Here is a 20,330-nt window from a genome sequence, read left to right as displayed (position 1 = left end):
GGGGCCGGGGTGGGGGGGCCGGGGAGAAGGCCTCCAGGGGCTTCCAGGGCGCCTGCCAACTAGCTCCTCCCCCCTTGCCCTCTCCCTGCAATTTTCTCTCCCTAAGGTGGAGGGAAGGAAATGTCAAGGATGATGGTTGAAAGGGGGCAGCTGGGGTCAGGAGAGGAGGGACCGCAGGGTGGAGGGGAAGGGGAACACACAAGAGGCAGGGGGGAGGGAGCAGGGAAGGGAGAGGGCTCAGAACAAAACATCATCGGGTGTGGGGAGGGTAGCAGAGAAAGACGAGGAGACAGAGAACGAGGAGGAGGAGAGGGTAACCAGAGCCCTAACACACAGCGCTGAGGACGATGGGAGAGGCTGAGAGAGTCCGGCAGAGACGGCCCCAGGTTGAATGTAATCCTCCGGCCTCTTACCCAGCACACAAAGCCAAAGAGAGGCCACCACTTGGAGATGCACAGGAGAAAACCAGAGATGAGAGACGGAGAGACCGGACCTGAGCAGGGCAAGGCGGGAAAAGGGAGAAACGGAGAGATACAGACAGAGGAAGTTAGAGAGAAACGGAGGCAGAGTTACAGAGAGACCCAGGGGCAGAGACAGACAGAGACAAACAGTCCCCAGGGACCCAGGGTTGGGGCATAGAGGTGGAGACAGGGAGAGAGAAAGAGATGGAGAGAAAGAGGTCCCCAGAGACAGAGACCCCCAGAGACAGAGACGGGGCTGTGGGTGGGGGAGGGGGGACAGAAAAAGATATGGAAAGTGAAAGAATGTGTGAGAGAAATGGAGATAGAGACACGCACACAGAGAAAAAGATGCAGAGACAGATGGACAGACGGACAGACAGACACACAGCCAAGCACACAGTGAAAGAGGAAGGGAAGAGGAGGGGGACGAGGATAAAGGAGTGAAGCGGGAGACTCAGAAAGGAGACAGGAGGTAGATTCGGAGAAAAAGGCCAGAGAGATGGGAAGGGGGCTGGGGCGGGGGGAGTCGCGGCCTGTGCCCCTCCCCCGTCCGGGTCAGGCCCAGTCCGCCCCGTGGCCTCTGCCGAGCCATGGCTAATGGTATGATTGCTTGGTGGGGCGGCAGGCAGCGGGTGACAAATGAGCCGCCTGAGTCACCAGCTCTGGTGATGGATGGCCTGGCGGCGGGCAGGAGGGGCGGGTGTGGGCTGGGGCGGGGGGCGCCCATCAAGATAAATGTTTCCTTCTCCTGGAGCCGGGCCAGGCACAGGGGGAGGAACTGGCGAGGAGTCTACGAGAGGCCTGGGCAGCGAGGTGCAGGAAGGCAGAAACTCGGGGGCAGGGGTGGGGGCGCAGAGAGGTGCAGAGACAGAGGCCAGAGACACGGGTCCCCAGAGACGACGGAGTGGGGACGGCGGCGGGAGAGAAAGAGACAAGGAGAGATTGGGAGCAGGAGAGAGAGATGGAGACACGGAGAGATTGTCCAGAGAAAGAGAGACAGAGGCAGAAAAGTAGAGCAAGAGACATATGAGGCAGGTGGCTGGAAAGACAGACACCCAAGACAGACACAGCCACAGGGGGCCCCTGACTCAGGACCCTGTCTTCCCCTACCTCTGAGATACAGACCCTCGGAGAGAGACCAGGAGTGGGGGAGGGAACAAAGGGGGACACAGCTGATGACAAAAGGGGGAAACTGAGGCAGGGAGCGGGCAGGCTCAAGAGAGAAGATGCGGGAGTGCTGAGCGGCTCCTGGCACGGTTCCTTCCCACCACCCACTGACAGCTTGGATGCCACGCTGGAGGAATTGGGGCTGGGGAGACCTGGGAGGTCCCGCCCCCCAGATCAACAGCGGGGGTCTAAGGCCTGGGATGAGGTTAGGGGTTGAGATCCCTCCTAAGGCTGGTGTTCACGTGGGAGTCTGCGCCTCTGCTGAGATGCACTCACACGCACACACATACAGATGAAGAAACACATCCAGACACACACATCCAGAGAGTGTGTTAGTCACTTAGTCGTGTCTGACTCTTTGCGGCCCCGTGGACTGTAGCCCACCAGCCTCCTGTGTCCATGGGGATTCTTCAGGCAAGAATACTAGAGCGGGTTGCCATGCCCTCCTCCAAGGGTTCTTCCCCACCCAGGGATTGAACCCAGGTCTCCCTTATTGCAGGCAGATTCTTTTACCATTTGGGCCACGAGGGAAGCCCAAACACACATCCAGAGAGAAAGGCATGAGAGCAGGTAAGAGGCTTCCAGATACCTGCACACCGGGGCCCACACAGCACCTCACGGATGCAGACAGCCAGCAGACACTGGCACCCTCCCCTGCCTGGGACTAAGGGTCCAAGGGTCCAGCCAAGAACCATTGAAGGGAGACAGCTCTGCAGAGAGTTGGGCTGGTGTGTGTGTGTGTGTGTGTGTGTGTGTGTCCGGGTGAGACAGACTAGGGCAGAGGGAGTGAGAGAGCCCGCCTCCCCCCTTGTCCCCCCTCCAGCCTCTGGCCTTTCCCATCAGTTTCTCTCTCAGACATTCCTATTTTCCCCTGCTCTTCTCTTTAATTAAAAAGATTTATGCTCCAGAGTCCAAGCCCCTCCTCCTTGTTTGGGGGCTGAGCTCAGAGCTACGAGAGGAATAACTCTGGTCTCTGTCTCTCTGTGCGTCCCTCCCTTCCTCTCTCTCCTGGTCTCTCCCCCTCCTCTCTCCTCTCTCCGCGTCGCTCTGGGACTCGGGCTGACCCCCTTTCCTTCTTTCTCTCTTTCCGCTGCTCTGTTTTCACCTCTCCTCGAGCCACTCAGCCCCTCAAATTGGCCTCACCCAGACCCCCACCCAGTTAAGACACAACTGCTTCCTTCCTTCCATCCACTCCCCCCACCCCCGACCCCCATCACAATCAGATGGGCCATCCTTCTTGTCTTCAGGACCAGCTTGGGCCTGGGGACCTCAGCACGCCCCTCCAGATCCAAAGCAAAGCTGGGGGCCTAGATCCCAGACTCCCCCACCCTAAGCCTCGACTGAGGGCTGTAGAGGGCGGGGAAAGGGGGCGCACCCAGAAGAGCTTTGCATCTTTAATTAAAAAGTGATTTAAATTAATTTTCTGCTCCAAAACCCCTATCTGGGGGGCGGGGTGCGTGTGGCAGTGATTAAAGGCTCTTCTCTACCCCTCTGCCTTCCTTAAAGGGCCAGTGTCACCGAGGAACAAGGCCTGGGAGAGTTTCAAGGGGAGCATCCATTGGGATGAGGACCCCAGACTCAGTCAAGGCGGCTGGAGTCTGGGTGTCCCGGCACCTTCCAGTTTAACCATTTAGCCATCACTCACTCTCTCAGGCCCCTGTCTCATTCAGCTGACAGGGAAATTGAGGTTTAGAAAAGAAAGAGCTGATATGAGGTGGGTGTGGACCCCAGATCCTTGGAGATGGCCAGGGAGGAAGGCTGATGGTGTGCCGAGGCGGGGGGGGGGGGGGGGGGGTGGTGTCAGAGGACAAGAGTCAGGGACACAGAGAAAGACAGGGACAGTCCTCCTGTCTGAGACAGAGGCAAGGGGGTGGGTCGTGTGGATATGAAGCTGAGCCCTGGGTGGATGAGAGGGGCCTTCCTGGGAGGCTGGGGGGCCGGGCCATCACCCTCGCCTTCCCGCTCTGGGAAGTGCTGCTGCTGTCCTGACCTCAGTCCTTCTTGCTGTAACTCCAGCGGTCTCACCCTCTTCCCCGGGGCCTGGGTGGTTTCCTATAATTTCCACACGACAGGAGGAGGAGGGAGCAGCAGGGTGTGGCAGAGATGGAGCTGTTTATGAGGGTCATAAAAATATCCTTAGAGAGCCCAGCAGGGGTGGGGGTATGGTCTCCAGCCAGCCCTCTCAGCCCCCTTCTCTCTCTCAGACTCCGTCTGCCCACCTCTGCCCCTCCTTTCCCTGGGTCTTCGTCTCCTCCAACTTCTGTCCCCTTCTCTCTGGATCTCTGCCTCATTTCTTTTTTAGAGTTCTTCCTCTGGGGTGATGGTTTCTAGCTGTTGGGGTCAAACATCCTTTTTGGTCATAAGATGAAAACTATGGGCCATCTCCCTGTAAAATCATGTAGGCACCAGGTCCATACTTTGCCAGGAAGACTTGAGGGAGTTCACAGGCCTCCTGATGCCCACTTACACATCCCCTTGAGAATCTGAGGTCACCAGAGGATAAAGACCCTCCTGAAGGGCTTCCCTAGTGGTCCAGGGGTTAAGAATCCGCCTTGCAATGCAGGGGACGCTGGTTCGATCCCTAGTCCGGGAAGATCCCACATGGCAAGGAGCGGCTAAGTCCATGCACCACAGCTCATGGGCCTGTGCTCTAGAGCCCGTACTCCGCAACCAGAGAAGTCACTGCAGTCAGAAGCCCATGCCCCCCAACTGGAGACTCAGCCCTGCTCCCCGCAACTAGAGAAAGCCTGCATGCAGCAGTGAAGATGCAGCACAGCCAGAAATAAAATGAAAAAAAAAATTAAGGAAAAACACATGTAAGGACTTCCCCGGTGGCCTAGTGGCAAAGAATCTGCCTCCCAGCGCAGTTCAGTCCCTGGTCCAGGAAGACTCCACGTGTTGCGGAGCACCTAAGCCACTGAGCCGGCGTGCTGTAAGTACTGGGCCCGCATTCCACAAGAGAAGCCTGCACACCGCAGTGAAGACCCAGCACAGGCAAAAATAAATAAAATTGTAAAATTAACAAACAAACAAAATACATGCCTTTTTTTTTTTTTCCCCAAAGACCCTACTGTAGAAAAAGCCAGTGAGAGAATGAATCCCAAGTCTTGCTCTCCCTCCCCATGCCCCCTCCTGCCCTTGCTGGCCTGGAAAACATTCCTGCCCCAGGCCCTTTGCACCTGCCATCCCTCTGCCTGGCATGATAGGCAGACACCTGCAGAGCTCCCTCCATCCCCTTCTCCAGGTTTCCCCTCAGATGACACCTCCCCTGAGGGCTTGCCTGTCCAGCTTTTGTCATCTCCCTGTCTTTATTCTGCTTCAGCTCAGAGCACCTATCACCTCCAAGTGTGATTTTATACTTACGCATTTATTCACCTGACTCTCCTCTCTCCCCTACACCATCCCCAGGAGCATGTGAGGGCCAGGAGGCCAGGAAAGGTTGTTCTTCGCTCCCTGTGACATCTCCAGAACATCACCCAGCACACAGTAGGTGCTCAATAAACTTCTGTTGCAGATACCTTCTTTATTTCACTAGAACACCAGTTTCAAAGGCTGCCTGGGCCCCAGGCTCCTCCGGGAATCCTTTGATCTCCAGCAGATGTGTAACCAGCCACATCTTAACCTTCAGTTTCAGAGATTCCACCACTAACTCCTGAGAACCGCTGAGGGGGATACAGGCTAAGAAACTTGCAAAAGGCAGAGGTCAAAAGTGGGCAGAGGGATAGAGTGAGGTTTCTAGGCACACACACTTAAACACCCCAAACTCACCATATTCATACACAGAAACAACACACCCATAACAGGCATGAACCAACCATCGGGCACAAAGACACACACACACACAGATGGCTTCAGGGAAGCACATAAGTGTCCCTGTCTCCCAGAGGTGGGAAGTTGCGGGCTGGGGAGGGGTGGTCTGGAGCAAGAAGGGAAAGCAGAAAAAGGGGTTTGGTGACTTCCAGCCTCTGGTTCTCCTCTGATCTGTCTCACAGTCAGAGACAGACAGACAGACAGGGAGAAAGAGAGAGCAAGGAAAAGGTGAGGCGGGAAGAGGGCTGTGGGGAGCCTGGGGGTCTGGAGAGAGGCATAGATATATGGCGAGGGGGCAGAGATGAGAGAGAGAAAAGGAGAGACACAGCGAGAGACAGAGACACAAAGAGAGAGACAGGAAGACAGACTTGAAGATCTAGAGGAAAAGAGTGAAGCAGGGAGATGGAGAGAGAGAGACGGGGAAGGGTGGAAAAGGGGGAGAGAGAGAGAGACAGACAGACAAGGACCCGGGGCGGCCGGGAGGGGGAGAAGGCGGAGGAGACCCGAGCGCGGCGCGGGGAGAGGGGGCGCCGCGGAGAGAGGGAGGCCGGAGGGGTGGGGACCCGGGCGGAGCAGACGCGCGGAGGCTCCCGTGCAGAAAGCGGCCGCAGCCCCGGGGAGCGCGGAGGGGGAGGGCGGCAGGGCCCCGGACGCCCCCGCCCCGCCCCGCCCGGCCCGCGGCCGAGCCGCCGGCGGACAGCGGGTTAAGCATCTCCGCTGTGGAACTTCCGGATGTGACCACAGAGAGAGGCAGAGACCGGGAGAGGGGGAGAGAGCGAGACGGAGCCGCCAGCATCCCTCCGGCCCGCCAACGCCGGGACCCCGCACCGCGCTGGGAGCCGCCGCGCGCCCCCCCGCCGCCCCCCGCCGCCCGGGCCCGGGCCCCCCGCGCGCCTCTGTCCCCCGCCTCGCGGCCCCCGGGTCTCGGGCTGGTTCCCTCCTCCCAGGACCCGGGGGAGGGGCTGGGGGCCCCGGGGAGGGGGCCTCGGGCGGCCCTCCCTCGCCCGCTCGCCCCTTCCCTCGCCGTGACCCCCGCGGGGGCAGGAGGCTGGGGGTCCATGCTCGGAGCCTCCGCACTGCCGGGCGCCTGCCGCTGACAGCGGTGGGGGTGGGGGGGCCGGGCACCCAGCCTCCTGCCCCACCCCCTGGCGTCGGCCCCGCGGGCCATCTGCGGCCGCTGCCCCCGGCTGCGCCCTCCCCGCCGGCCAGGCCCTGGAGGGACCCGGGAGCTGCCGCCGGCATCAGCCCATGGCCCGGAGGGTAGGTGTGAGGGCGGGCGATCTTGCGCCCCGGTCGGTCGTCGCACCCGCACCCCCCTTCGCATCCTTCCATCGCCTCCCTGGGGAGCTGTGGCCCCCTTCAGCCCCGCGCGCTCGCTCCCTTTCTCCCGTCCCCTCTCCCTGCCCCTCAGTCCCCGCTTCTCTGCCCCGGCCTCCCCCTCCATCCCAGGCCCTTTATCCCACCCCCTTTCTCTTCCTGCCCTCCCCCATCCTTCTCCCACGTCTACTTTTGTTCCAAGTCCTCTCGGAGGGTTAGGGGTGGGGACAGGGCTGGGGAGGTGCGTCTGGCCAGGCAGAGCCAAGGGATTCTCTCTCTCCTGGTCCTGGGGGATGAGAGGTCAGCGAAGAGGTGAGCATGCATCTTTGGAAGTGGAGGTGGGGGGTGGAGGGGACAGGAACACCACAGGATTCCAGGCCGTCCTAAGATGTGCCGCGAGGAGCGGTGGGGGGCGGTTGGATTCAACTTCAGGACTCAGGAGAAGTTAGAAGAGGGCAGAGACACACACTCAGAGCCCTCCGCGATGGCAGGAACGCTGAAACCCACCCCCCCACACACACACCCTGTTCAGTCTCTCCGCCTCTTCGAACCTCAGTTTCTCCCTCAAAGGAAAGGGTGGGACCCGGGTGCCTTCAGATTTCCCTGGCTTCCCCGGTGCGTTTGCTTCTGTGATGATAGGAGAGAGAAATCTCAAGCTTGGCTTCTCTTTGGGGCGGTCCGCACAAGTGGGTTTGTGTGGTTTTGCTGGGTTATACTTGGTTTCAACAAGTGTGTACTGAATGTGTGCCAGGCACGGTGCTGAATGTCTGATGCCTTCCTCCCTCCCTTCCTTCCTTCATTCCTGAGCCTGGCTTTTGGCTCTGTGTGTGTGTGTGTGTGTGTGTGTGTGGGTGGGTGGGTGTGTGTGTGGGTGTGTGGGTTCACATGGGGAGTGGAGTGTGACAAGTTGTTAAGATGCACTCAGACGTGCATACTGGTCTGTGAAATGAAATTGAAGTCGGGGAGATGGTATGTGTACATTTGTGTACAAACAGTGCACTGCTTTGAGAGGCAGTGTCCACGAGCAAAAATCAATCTCTCGCTCCTGCTCCCCTCTCTCCCCTCCTCTGCCTCTCGGTCTCCATCTCTCTCTGCCTGTTCCTCCTGCATCTTCTCTCTGTGTCCCTCTCCCTCTCTGCTCCTCCCTCTGTCTCTGCATCTCTCCTTATCTCTTGTCTCTTTCTCTCTTTTTTTTACCCTCTCCCAACATTTCTCTCTCTCTCTCTCTCCCTCCCTCTAAGCTTTCTCTCTCTCTCTCTCATTTCCCTCCCAGTCTCTCTCTTCTCTCCCCTTCTCTCTGAATATCTCTCCCCTCCTCACTCTGGGAGAAGCTGACAGTTACCAACTAGCCAATCCCTGATGCTCCGACCCTCAGATCTGAGACCTGGGTCAGTCTCTCTCCCTTGGACCCTCCTGCCCATACATCGGGAATCTCTGATGGGACATTTTTCACAGTCCTTGGGTCCGAGTGAAAGCTTGAGGATGGAGCCTTCAGTCCCACCCGGACAGCTCTATGCAGACAGGAGGGCAGGTGGCTGGGCAGGGCGGGGGCATCTCCTGGGTGAGAGGGTAGGGAGGTTTCTTGTTGTGTCGACACCTCCCTGGGGCTTCCCCTCTCACCTCCCCCCCAGTACGATGAGCTGCCCCACTACCCCGGCATCGTGGACAGCACCGCAGCCCTGGCTGGCTTCTCGGAGGCAGTGTCCTCGGCACCGAGAGCCCCCGGGCCCTATGGCCCCCACCGGCCTCCCCAGCCCCCGGGCTTGGACAGTGACGGCCTGAGAAGGGAGAAAGATGAGATCTATGGGTGAGTGGGACAAGGGATGCGCCCCCCGCCACCCCGTTTCCTTGTCTCTCTGGATGTGTTTCTCTCCTTCTACGTCTGTCTCTCCACCTCTTTCCTCTGGGTCTCCTGTCCACCTCCGGGTTGCACCATACCTCCCAGCCCCACCCCACCCCTGCCCACCCCTCATGAACCCTCTCTCCTCCTCCTTCTCCCAGCCACCCGCTCTTCCCGCTGCTAGCCCTGGTCTTTGAGAAATGTGAATTGGCCACGTGTTCTCCCCGTGATGGGGCTGGGACTGGGCTGGGCACACCCCCGGGCGGTGACGTCTGTTCCTCCGATTCCTTCAACGAAGACATTGCAGCCTTTGCCAAGCAGGTGGGCACGCACCATCCACGGTGTCCCAGGAGAGCCAGTGAAGTGGTGGGGGGCGTGGGCAGGAGATGGGATGTGCCCTCCCCTGCCTCTCTCTTTCTCCCAGGTCCGCTCCGAGAGGCCCCTCTTCTCCTCCAACCCAGAGCTGGACAATCTGGTGAGACCTGGGCCCTCCCCAACACGCCCTCCTCGAAGAGAGTCTCCTGTTCCACCCTCCGTAGCCGTGGGGTTGATTGTGGGAGCAGAGAGGAGACCACCTGACCCACATCCTCAAATAGTGATAATTTTTGCCATGTGCAGTGCAGTGTAGCTTAGAGTTTGTGAATAGGGATTCGATGGCCTCAGTTCAAATCTCAACTACACTTACTAGTTCTAAGATCCAGGGCAAGCAGGTCTACCTCCTTGGGCCCTTTTTCCTCATCTGTAAAGTGTAGCTAGTAATAATTTCTATCGTGTAAGGCTATTGTGAGTATGTGCGTGCTAAGTCGCTTCAGTCGTGTCCAACTCTTTGCGACCCTATGGACTGGAGTCTGCCAGGCTCCTCTCTGTCCATGGGATTCTCTAGGCAAGAATACTGGAGTGGGTAGGATTTCCTCTTCCAGGGAGGGAGGTGGGATCTTCCTGACCCAGAGATCGAACCCACCTCTCTTTTCATCTCCTGCATTGGCAGGAGGGTTCTTTACCACTAGCGCCACCTGGGAAGCCCCATTCTGGGTATAGACTGAGTCAATGCCTGGCATAGATTGGGGACTCATTAAGTTAGCTAGTTCTATCAGTCAGCAGAACAGAGTCCACACCTAAATAAATGAAACCACTTGGCTGCAAAGGAGAGAGGAGAGGAGAGAGAAGGGAGAGAAAGAGAAGAGAGGAGAGGAGAAGCAGAGAGGGATAAATACCCCAGCTTGTACCTTCCTTTCTTGGTCCAGCTCCCACCAGGGCTTCCTATTGGCTGAACCCTTTGGCAAAGGACTCTGGGAAATGTAGTTTTCAGGTGAGGGGTGGGACCTAGATCAGAGGCCACGCAGGCAAAGGATGGGGTGTTTTTATTAGAGCTGACCTTAGCTCACGCCTCTTGTGATGAGTCCTCTTCTGCCTCTGGCACCTCTTGCTTCATTTCTTTATTTCTGATCTCAACCTCACACTGCCTTTTCCTTACTCCTGGGCCTCCGACTCTGTTGTCAATTTCTCTCTGCCTCTGTCGACTGGTTTTTGCTCTTTGTACTCTCTCTGTCATCCAATGCACTTCTTCTGTCTCTCTGTCTCTGTTCCTCCTCCTCCTCCTCGCCTTCTTTTTTTCACCTCCGCCTCTTCCTCCTCCTCTCTGTCTCCCTCCCTTCTTCCCTCCCTCTCTCCCCTCCTCTGTCTGTTCTCAGATGATACAGGCCATTCAAGTGCTCCGCTTCCACCTACTGGAGCTGGAGAAGGTAAGTGCTTCTCACTTCCCCGCACAGCCTCCCCTGCCCCCCATCCCTCCCCTCCTCGCCCCCTCTGCCCCTCCTTCAGGCTCTCTCCCTACCAGAGTTGGAGCAGGCGGCCACCCCCACCCCCGCACCCCAGCCCTGGCCCCCGGGTGGCCCCCCCAGTACCCCGGTGCCCCCTCAGGTCCACGACCTGTGCGACAACTTCTGTCACCGCTACATCACCTGCCTCAAGGGGAAGATGCCCATCGACCTGGTCATCGAGGATCGGGACAGCAGCTGCAGAGAGGACCTCGACGACTACCCGGCCTCCTGCCCCAGCCTCCCAGACCAGGTGGGCTCGGCATGGGGCAGCAGGCACTGCCCTGCCGCCAAAGGCATGCCCGGAGAGCCGGGGGTGGGTCATGCGCACCGTGACACAGCCTCAGGCAAGGCACAGCCAGGCACAGCCTGACCATGGGATAGGCGCCGACGGTGCCACAGCTGTGCAGACTGCGGTACAGCTGGACGGGAGCACGCACGTACACCCCAACAGCTGCAGGTACCCCCTGTGAACTGGGCTACACCCACACAGGTTCACACACAGCCACATCTCACAGCCAGTTGATAACATGCATGCACTCTTAAGCACACACAGCCCAGCAGCATAACAGGGCCGTAGATCTCACAGCCTGCCCGAGACACTGCCGTTCTAGAGTGTGTGTGTGTGCGTGCGCGCGGTGCACAGACCCCAGGCACAAAACAGCCACCCACACGGCCCCAGCTCCTGCCATACAAACTCAGCTGCAGTCACACTTAGACCCAGAGCAACCACGGTGCCTGCCCACAGGCACACACGTCACCCCAGTCCCCTAACAGTCGGACTTCAGCTGGCGTGGGCACACACCTTGCCAGTCCATGACCACGTGGCTCCAGATCCATTCAGTCTCGGATGCCATCAGACGGCAGTTTCATAGACTTGAGCACCCAGGTAATAGTCACACAACAGCCATGCAGAGCCCAAGGAGGCCCACGCCCACAAGGCAGTCACGCTACCCACACACTCAATTCTACAACACGACACCCGCCCCCAGATACAGGCACATAGCCGCACCACAACTGCGTAGACTTGAGCACGCGCAGACAGAAGTCACAGGTGAGCCTCTGCCCATGAGTGCGTGTTCTAAGTCGCTTCAGTCGTGTCCGACTCTTTGCGACCCTATGGACTGTAGCCCACCAGGCTCCTCTGTCCATGGGATTCTCCAGGCAAGAATACTGGAGTGTGTAGCCTTTCCCTTCTCCAGGGGCTCTTCTCGACCCAGGGATCAAGCCCACGTCTCTTGTATGTCTCCTGCATTGCCGCTGGAGTCTTTACCAGCTGAGCCACAAGGGAAGCTCAACAACCCATAATACTCTCAGTGGCACACCCTGTGCGTGTGCTGACCCGTTGCAGCTCCCTCGGATGCACAGTCACATTCCGTATCTTCACTCAGCCACCAGCACACTCCCGCGGCCATGACACCTCCCTCCACACACACAGAATTATGGAGTCGCCGGGCAGCTCATGCAGGAATCACGATAACCACACACACTCCCGGCCCTTCGAACTAAAGCCACCAGCTTAGAAAACTAAACGTAGCCTTGCCCTCGTCAGATACAGCCACTTGGCCAGTTCCGAGAGTGACACAACCATGCTCAAACACTGCTGCGTGTCTCAGCTTTGCCCAGGTGACAACCATGCCACAGATGCCTCCTCTCCAGGGTCGCCCTTGCCGTGATGGGCAGGGACGTAAGCACGTTTACACTTACATGCCTCACGGCAGACTCGGGACAGCATCGGGCGCACTGATGTGCTGGTGGTAAAGAACCCGCCTGCCCATGCAGGAGATATAAGAGACACTGGTTCGATGCCTGGGTCGGGCACGGCAACCCACACCAGCGTTCTTGCCTGGAGAATCCCATGGACAGACGAGCCTGGTGGACTGCAGTCCATAGAGTCACAAAGAGTCGGACACTACTGAAGCGACTTTACACGCATGCACCCGCAGCATCCGAATGGATCCAGAGCCAGAAGGGGAGGGTGACAGTTCGAACGATGCTCAAAAGCCTCCCAACCTGATGATCCTACCGTCTACACACAACCCATCCCCAAGGCCCACAGACTCTAAATTCCGCACAGATGTTCCGAGCACAGAGGAAACTTCTCTAAGCCACCAAGTGTTTCAGGCTGAGCCCTGGCAGATGATACATCCACTCTGGGTTATTTGCAGGGCTGGGGGACTGATTACAACGCAGTGAGCAGGGTCTAGGACATTCAGCAGGGGAAAGGCTCACTCTGGGGCTCAACAACTGCCTGTGGCTGTTTCCACCCCCATTTTCGCCCAAGCTGCCTCCCAACAGTTGAACGATAGTCTTGATGCTTTTGATGTATCTATCCGGGTCGGTAGGCCTCCTGGGACACAAAGCTGGGACAGAGGTGAATTCAATGCATCGTCAAATTCCTCAAAACCTGTAGGAATTTGGATAAAGAAAATATGGCTCTGGACTCTCTGATTTGTAATTTGGAACCCCCCAAATCTCTGAAAACTGAAAGTTGGTGGGGTTTTTTTCCCCGTTCAAGTTTAGTGCAAACTCATTTGGCAGCAAAATCTGACCTGAACTAATGAGAGGCTATTTATAGCCTTTATTTATTCCACTTAGTTAAGTATTCATCCATTTTGCTGCAGAAATGTTAATGAGTTTGATGACGAGGTTATGCCCCATTCCCTGCTGTGGGTGTTAGGAAATACATGGCATGGGCATGGGCACTGGTTTTACTGCTGAAAGATGTGGAAAGTTTAGAGTTTTGCAACAGTGCTGGTTTCCAAGGATTTCAGATAAGGTTCGGGAGATCCGTACAAGCTCATCTTTACTGAACAGTTGCTATGTGCCTTTATGTAAATTAACTCATTGCATACCACTCTGGGAGGGGGTAGGTTGGACGGTTATTGTTTTCTATTTTTCCAGTTGAGGCACAGAGAGGTGCAGTGACTTGCCCAAGGTCACACAGCCAGCAAAGAGACAGAGACAGGCTTCACACTCAAGAGTCCTAGCTCCAGAGCCTGTGGTCTTAGTCACTGTAGTATATTGCATCCCAAGCTTTGACACTGACTTCCAACTCCTACTTTCCAGAATACTACGTGGATTAGAGACCATGAAGACAGCGGGTCTGTACATTTGGGGACCCCAGGTCCATCCAGCGGGGGCCTGGCCTCTCAGAGTGGGGACAACTCCAGTGACCAAGGTAAGAAACTTGAGAAGCAGAGGGGAAAGGCAGGGGTCAGGCTGCGGATTGCAGTTAGGCAGCAGGTGGGACTTCCAGAGGGGCAAGGGTCACTGGGGTGTGGTGTGGTGCCTCAGAGGAGGGTTCTGGGTCCCTCTGGCCCCCCACTTCCCTGTCCACAAGCACAGCATCCCTCTCCCCACTCAGGAGACGGACTGGACACCAGTGTGGCCTCTCCCAGCTCTGGGGGAGAGGATGAGGAGCTGGACCAGGAGCGGCGGCAGAACAAGAAGAGAGGGATCTTCCCCAAGGTGGCCACCAACATCATGAGAGCCTGGTTGTTCCAGCACCTTTCGGTGAGAGTGCTGGGGCCCTGGGCAGGGGATGGGCAAAGAGAGAGACAGGGCAGGATGACTGCCTAGAGACTATGACCTGGAGATGGGAGGCTGAGGCAGGGGGAAATTGAGAGAAACTCTCAAGCAGATGGGAACTGACAAGAGCAAACATCCGTGGATGCCACCTGTGTGCCGGGTGCCACCAAGGACTCCTGACTCGTTCAGTCCTCCTCTCCAACCCACCCATCCATTCACCCACCTGTCAATCATCCACCATCCAGCCAAACATATCCTTCTGAGGGCAGGGATGTTATTAGCTCCATTTTGCAGATGAGGATATCGAGGTCTCACGCCCAAAGTGGGTTCAAATGCCGGCAGTTCGGCCTTAATCACTGCACCCCTCTGCCTCTCAGACAGGGATGGTAAAATACAGACAGGAAGATAGACAAGGGGAGGCTGAAAAGAAGATGGGGATGGGGAGATTTAGGGAGCACTGAATCAGAGCAAGAAAGACACAAGGGGAGATTGAGTCACAGAGGGGGAGAGCCAGCCAGCCAGCCAGACACAAGGAAGGATAGAGACTGGGACAGGGAGAGACATACACAAGGACCTAATGGACTCAGCAAGGGCTGGTGCTGGGCTTTGCCTCCCTTCCCCGGGGTGGTGGAGTCCCACCCAACCCCAGCTCCACCTCCCTAATGAGAGTTGGCCAATTAGCCTCTAATTGCTGGAAGAGGTTGTGGGGTGGCGGGGGGAGAGGTGATGCAAGGGTAATTGCCCAAAGCTTGGCTCTGCCTCCATCCGTTGGGCTCCGGGGAGCATAGAAGCTTAGACATGAAGGCTCTCCCAGCCCTGCCCCCACCTGGGCACGCCAAGCCCTCTGGGGAACCTGGGCAGGCCAGGCCTTGGGGATCAAAGGGCAGGCAGGCAAGCCAGGTAACTCTCGCTGGTGGCTACAGCACCCGTACCCCTCAGAGGAGCAGAAGAAACAGCTGGCGCAGGACACGGGGCTCACCATCCTGCAAGTCAACAACTGGTGAGTTTCACAGGAGGCTTGGGCCGTCCGTGGGCCTGCCCGGGGTGGGAGGCCGGGCGCTGTCCGCGGTGCTGAAGGAGGCCCCGCAGCCCCTCAGAGCCTCTCTTCTTCCGGCGGCCCCTGTTATCTGTCCTCTCTAGCCCACTCGCTCTCTGCCTCTCAGTGTTCATTTCGGCCTCTCTTCTACTCACTCTTTGCACCCTCCTCCGTTTCCATGACCCCCTCCCAGGTTCATTAACGCCCGGCGTCGCATCGTGCAACCGATGATCGATCAATCCAACCGCACAGGTACAGAGAGAAGGTGGGGACAGGGGGCCTCGTGTTTCTAGGGGAGTGCTGAAGCCTGGACCAGGCATCCTGGGGCTCAGCCTGCATCCCTCAACAGGGCAGGGTGCGGCCTTCAGCCCAGAGGGCCAGCCCATGGCGGGCTACACCGAAACTCAGTCACACGTGACCGGCAGGCCTCCAGGTAAGGCCCCGCCTCCTTAACTAAGCCGCACCCCAGGGCACCAGGCCCCGCCCCTGAACAAGATGATGCCCCTCCTTCTGGGATTACGGTGTTGAAATGCTTCATTTGCATAAGAGGGGAGTTGGAGATGCAAACACAGGTTTCCTGCTCCGTGTTTTCCTCCCAGAGTTTGCTTCTTCCAGACTTCACCCATCCAGCGGAAAGCTCCATATTCGCTTAAAGGAACAGCACCCTCTTAAACAGGCTTTCCTGGTGGCTCAGCAGTAAAGAATCCACCTGCCAAAGCAGGAGACACGGGTTCGATCGCTGTGTCGGGAAGATCCCCTGGAGAAGGAAATGGCAACCCACTCCAGTATTCTTGCCTGGGAAATCCCACAGACAGAAAAGCTTGGCAGGCTACAGTTCACGGGGTCGCAAGAGTCAGATACAACTTAGCAACTAAACCACCACCAGCCTCTCAAATGATGACTCAGCTTGTCCTGATAGAGGAGTCTCTTCAGGAAAGAAGCGGGAGGGGCATATGGAGGTGTCTGGTGAACACCCACTAATATCCTACTTTTGTCTTCCAGGATCAATGGGGATGAGTTTGAACTTAGAAGGAGAGTGGCATTATCTATAGAGGCTGAAGTCAGGAGAAATGTGAGTGTCCTAGGTCTAGGGACATTGGGTTGGGGGTTATGCTACTCCCAACCCTTTGTAAGACCTTCAGACTCCCGTAGTGAGCCCACCCACAGCAGGGTGCCCAGCCCTGTGCTGGGGACACAGCAGTGACTATGCCACCTCAGCTCTGCCCATGTGCAACTCACAGTCCAGACAGGCCTGCCCCTAGATGGTAATGACCTACAGTAAGCAGGGCTGGAAGGAGGGAACCCAGGAACTGGAAGAGTCCAGAGTGGGCACTGGACCCAGGCTGGGAAGTTCAGGGACAGCTTCCTGGAGGAGGGGACTTTGGAGCTGAGACCAGGAGAATAAGAGGAGTGAAACAGGAAAGGAAGGAACAGTATGTGCAAAGGCTATGAGACAGTCCTTTGGGCCACACGCCTCTTCCCCCCACAACCCCACATAACAAAGGGCTGGGCCAGCCTGAGGTTGGTAAGTCAAATGGGTAAATAAGTTCATACTCAGGGCCCGTAGAAAGGCTGGGAGATGAGAGTGGAGACCCGCGAGGGCTGGCATATGGAGGACTCTGGAAGCTTGAGCCTGGGAAGAGAGATGGACAGGTTTGTTCAGGGCCTGGCGGGTCCATGGGCATCACAGCTCTGCCCTGACCAACCATGGACAGGCAGGCCCTGGTCCCAGGGGACCTCTGGGACAGCAGTGGTGGAGGGAGCATCTCCTCCTGCTGCCCCAGGAAGCTGCCTTTTCTCCTCTCTCTCCACTCTTTTCTCTCTCTCCCCAACCCTTGCCTTTTCCTTTGTCTTTCTGTTTCTCTCACTCTTTCTCTTTCCACATCTCCAGCTCTGATTCTCTGTGTCTCTTCTCTGTCCTGCTCTGTCCGTCCCTCTCGCCTGTCTCTATCGCTTTGTCTTGACTGCCTCCCTGTCTTTTTATTTTTCCTCTCTGTCTCTCTCCCTCTCCCATGTCTGCCCCGATTCTCTGCCTCTGTCTCTCTCTCTGTGTCCCTCTCCCTCTAGGGTTGATGGCACAGAAGGCCGGATCGAGGTCCAGACCCCTTGCTGCCTCCTGACTTGGCTTCTCCTCTCCTCCTCACAGACCCCACCCTCTGGACTGTGACCGCTTCAGGCTCTTACCTGCTTCTGGTTACCACCTGGCCCACCTCCTACGCCGCCCCCCCCAACTCAACGCCTACCTCCCTGGGACCCTGCTGTGACATGAGGGGCCTGAGCGCCCACTCGAGGGTCTCTCACGGACAAAGACAAGGCCTCCCAGCCCTGCACCCCACTGTGCCATCACCTCTGCTCAAAACCCAAGCTGAGATCTCAGGCCTGGGTCTTCAGAAGTTGCCGGCTGGGGACACCCAGGACAGAGAAGGGGTTGGGGGTGGGCTGGGGCCATCAGGGAAGGAAGGTCACCTGGATCTGACATTTGGGGAGGTTCCCTTCATCCTCCCAGCCCGCCACCCTCTTTCCCCTCTCCCCCTACCTCCCTCTTCTGGTGTCTTCTCTTTTTTTTAATGATAAAGTCTTAAAAAGTCACCAATCTGAGTTCGTGGGTCTCTTCCAGGATTCAAATTCTCATAGTGTGAAGCTCATGAGTTGCTAATTATAACAGTAATTGATAGTCTTTCCCCTGCTCTCTCCCCAGGCCCTCCGCGTGTATCAGTCAGCTCTCACCATGTAACAGACCACACCAAAGCTTCATGATTCAAAAGGCCAATTAACTTTTAGCTCATTTTTCTATGGGTTAGTGTCCTAGGCTCCGCTGAGTAGTTCTGGTGGCTTCAACAGGGCTCTCTTGTGTATCTGTGCCCAGTCAGGGGTTAGCAAAGAGGCTCTGCTGGTAGGCAGTGGGGACAACAGGAGTGACTGGGCTGCATGGTGACAGACCAGCAGGCTGTTTGGTTTGTTCAGTTAGAATACAGGCTTGGTTGGACCCTAAGAGAGAACAGAGGGGCCCGTGGCCTCTTGAGGCCCCGGCTCAGATCTGGTCCATCTCCACTATCTTCTCTTGACCCCCAGAAATATGAAGAGCCAGCCCAGATTCAAAGGAAGAAAAATACCGTCCACCCTTTACGGGGGGTGTGTGGGGAGCTGCAAGCTCAAATTGAAAGAGATATGGATAGAGGGAGGGATGAAGGACTATTGCATCCACCTCCCACGTGGTGGCTCACAGATGGCTTTCTCCACCTGCCGCTTGGGAGACGAACAGCCTGGGAGGCGAGGAGCCTTGCCCATTGAGAGCAGTGCTGACCAGTGTGGGTTCAGACCCCGCCTCTGCGACATAATGGCTCTGGTGCATTGAGCAAGTGGCTTCACCTTGCAGGGTCTCAGTGTCCATATCCGGAGAGTGGGCGTGCAGTTATCTACCTGATAGGATGGCTGTGCTGGTTCATGGAGGTTTCCCAAGGGAAGTGCTCAGAAGGGCACCTGGCAGGTCGTCTATGCTCACCAAGGGCAGAAGCTGTTATTTGTCACTGAAGAGACTCAGTCTGCCCGCTGATGGGCAGACTGAGCCAGCTGGGGCTCTCGGCTTACCAGAGCTGCCTCCCCAGAGAAGACAGACAAGGCGGGCACCACGCTAGCTCTGTTCCTCCCACTCTGTTTCGCTCGCTCTCTATCTTTTTCAGTTTCTGTCTCCCCACCTCAAGCCCCTGCTCTGAGCTCTCTGCCTCCTTTCTTTCTGGGTTTCGATGACCTGTCTCCCTAGGAGGAGGGGCATCTGCCTGCTCACCCACCCCCTGGGGGGTCGAGTACATTCGGAAACGTGCAGAGAGATGTGGAAACACACACACACACACACGTGTGCTGGGGAACTCGAGGAGCAGCCACAGATCAGCCACCTACATATCGGTTTTTACACACACACTCACACCACAATGCTCCCACTCACACACACGCAAGTTCATTCACACTTGTGCTCACACACGCCAGTGTTCGCACTCTCCCAGACTCCCAGCATGTCACACCCGCGTGAAGGGTGCCCGCAGGACTGTGGCAGAGGCTGACACACACACAGTCAAGCAGGTGGCTTTGCTGGTGACCCGGGCAAAGTTCCAGAAACAGAGTTGCCCAGAACTCTCCTCGGAAACAGCCAGACAGCAGGGAGGTCACGAATCCAGACTCCAGCCCACCATTTCTGGGTTCAAATCCCCACTCGGATACTTACCAGCCATGCAACACACACTCGGAGGTCTCAGACATGCTTGGAGACATATGGAGACCCTCACAGCCTCCTTCAAGCACCCCCCCACCCCCACCCCCCCAAACACACATCTCCTAACAAGCTGCACTGTGCAACAGGGAAACTGAGGCTTGGGGCCTCAGGTCTTCTCTGTCCAAGGCTGCGTTAGGCCTGAGATGACTGGTGTGAAGGGGCCATGACTCAGGAGACCCAAATCCTAAGACTGTAAAAGGAGATTTTGTTCATTCGTTCATTCATTTGCTCAGCAGATGTCTGCTGCCCACTCGCTGCCCAGCTCCAGGGAGAGCCACTCGGCCCCGGATGAGGTGGTCATGGGTCAAATGTGCCTCATCCAAACCTGCTTCAGTCGTGTCCGACTCTTTTGCGATGCTATAGACTGTAGTCCTCCAGGCTTCCTGTCCATGGGATTCTCCAGGCAAGAATACTGGAGTGGGTTGCCATGCCCTGCTCCAGGGGATCTTCCTGACCCAGGGATCAAACCTGCATCTCTTATACCTCCTGCATTGGCAGGCGGGTTCTTCTGCTAGCGCCACCTGGGAGCCCCCCTCATCTGAGGATCGGTTGCTATTGACTCTGGGGTCTGATGGTCCTGCGTTTGTTCCCAAGACACCAGTGTAGATTCTAAGATGCTTAGGTCTGGACCTTGTTTGTGGTAAATGACCAACTCTGTCCCCCTTCAGGGCATCTGTCCTAGCTCTTCCCTATGCCTGGGACAGCCTCCTGGCTCACAGGTCACCTCTGTGAAGACACAGGAACAGCCAAAGCAAAGGACCCCCTTCCATTCACCGCTCTCTCACCACCTCCTTCCCTGCCCGCTGTCAGCCCCTCCCTGGAACTCTCCATCACCTATTTGCCCATCTCCTTGGGGGCTTCCCTGGTGGCTCAGGTGGTAAAGAATCTGCTTGCAATGCAGGAGACCTGGGTTCAATCCCTGGGTCAGGAAGATCCCCTGGAGAAGGGAATGGCAACCCACCCCAGTATTCTTGCCTGGAGAATCCCATGGACAGAAGAACCTGGCCAGCTACAGTCTATGGTGTCGCAAAGAGACGGACACGACTGCGTGACTAACACTTCTTGGCTGGAATCTCAGCCCTTC

The 20,330-nt window shown here is 57.1% G+C and overlaps 1 protein-coding gene across 5 annotated transcripts; it reads left to right on the top strand.

Moving 5' to 3' along the window:
• Positions 1-6,032: 6,032 nt before the first annotated feature.
• MEIS3 (Meis homeobox 3) lies at positions 6,033-17,568 on the top strand. 5 transcript variants are annotated; one of them, XM_069551081.1, is made up of 13 exons: positions 6,033-6,698; positions 8,387-8,562; positions 8,757-8,916; positions 9,020-9,070; positions 10,287-10,337; positions 10,567-10,665; positions 13,482-13,593; positions 13,780-13,928; positions 14,867-14,943; positions 15,173-15,231; positions 15,329-15,412; positions 15,982-16,051; positions 17,126-17,568. In XM_069551081.1, exons 1-12 carry the CDS (start codon positions 6,687-6,689, stop codon positions 16,029-16,031), a joined length of 1,080 nt encoding a protein of 359 aa, XP_069407182.1. In that variant the 5' UTR covers positions 6,033-6,686; the 3' UTR covers positions 16,032-16,051; positions 17,126-17,568. The 5 variants fall into 5 exon arrangements, with proteins under 5 accessions (XP_069407182.1, XP_069407181.1, XP_069407179.1 ...); XM_069551080.1 differs by having other exon boundaries at positions 10,516-10,665; XM_069551078.1 differs by lacking the exon at positions 15,982-16,051 and having other exon boundaries at positions 6,198-6,698; positions 10,516-10,665.
• Positions 17,569-20,330: the final 2,762 nt, after the last annotated feature.

The sequence above is a fragment of the Ovis canadensis genome, chromosome 14 (genome assembly GCF_042477335.2).
Source record: "Ovis canadensis isolate MfBH-ARS-UI-01 breed Bighorn chromosome 14, ARS-UI_OviCan_v2, whole genome shotgun sequence".
Classification (NCBI taxonomy): Eukaryota; Metazoa; Chordata; class Mammalia; order Artiodactyla; family Bovidae; genus Ovis; species Ovis canadensis.
Note: the sequence above shows the minus strand (reverse complement) of the source record. Positions and strands in the feature narration are given on the sequence as shown.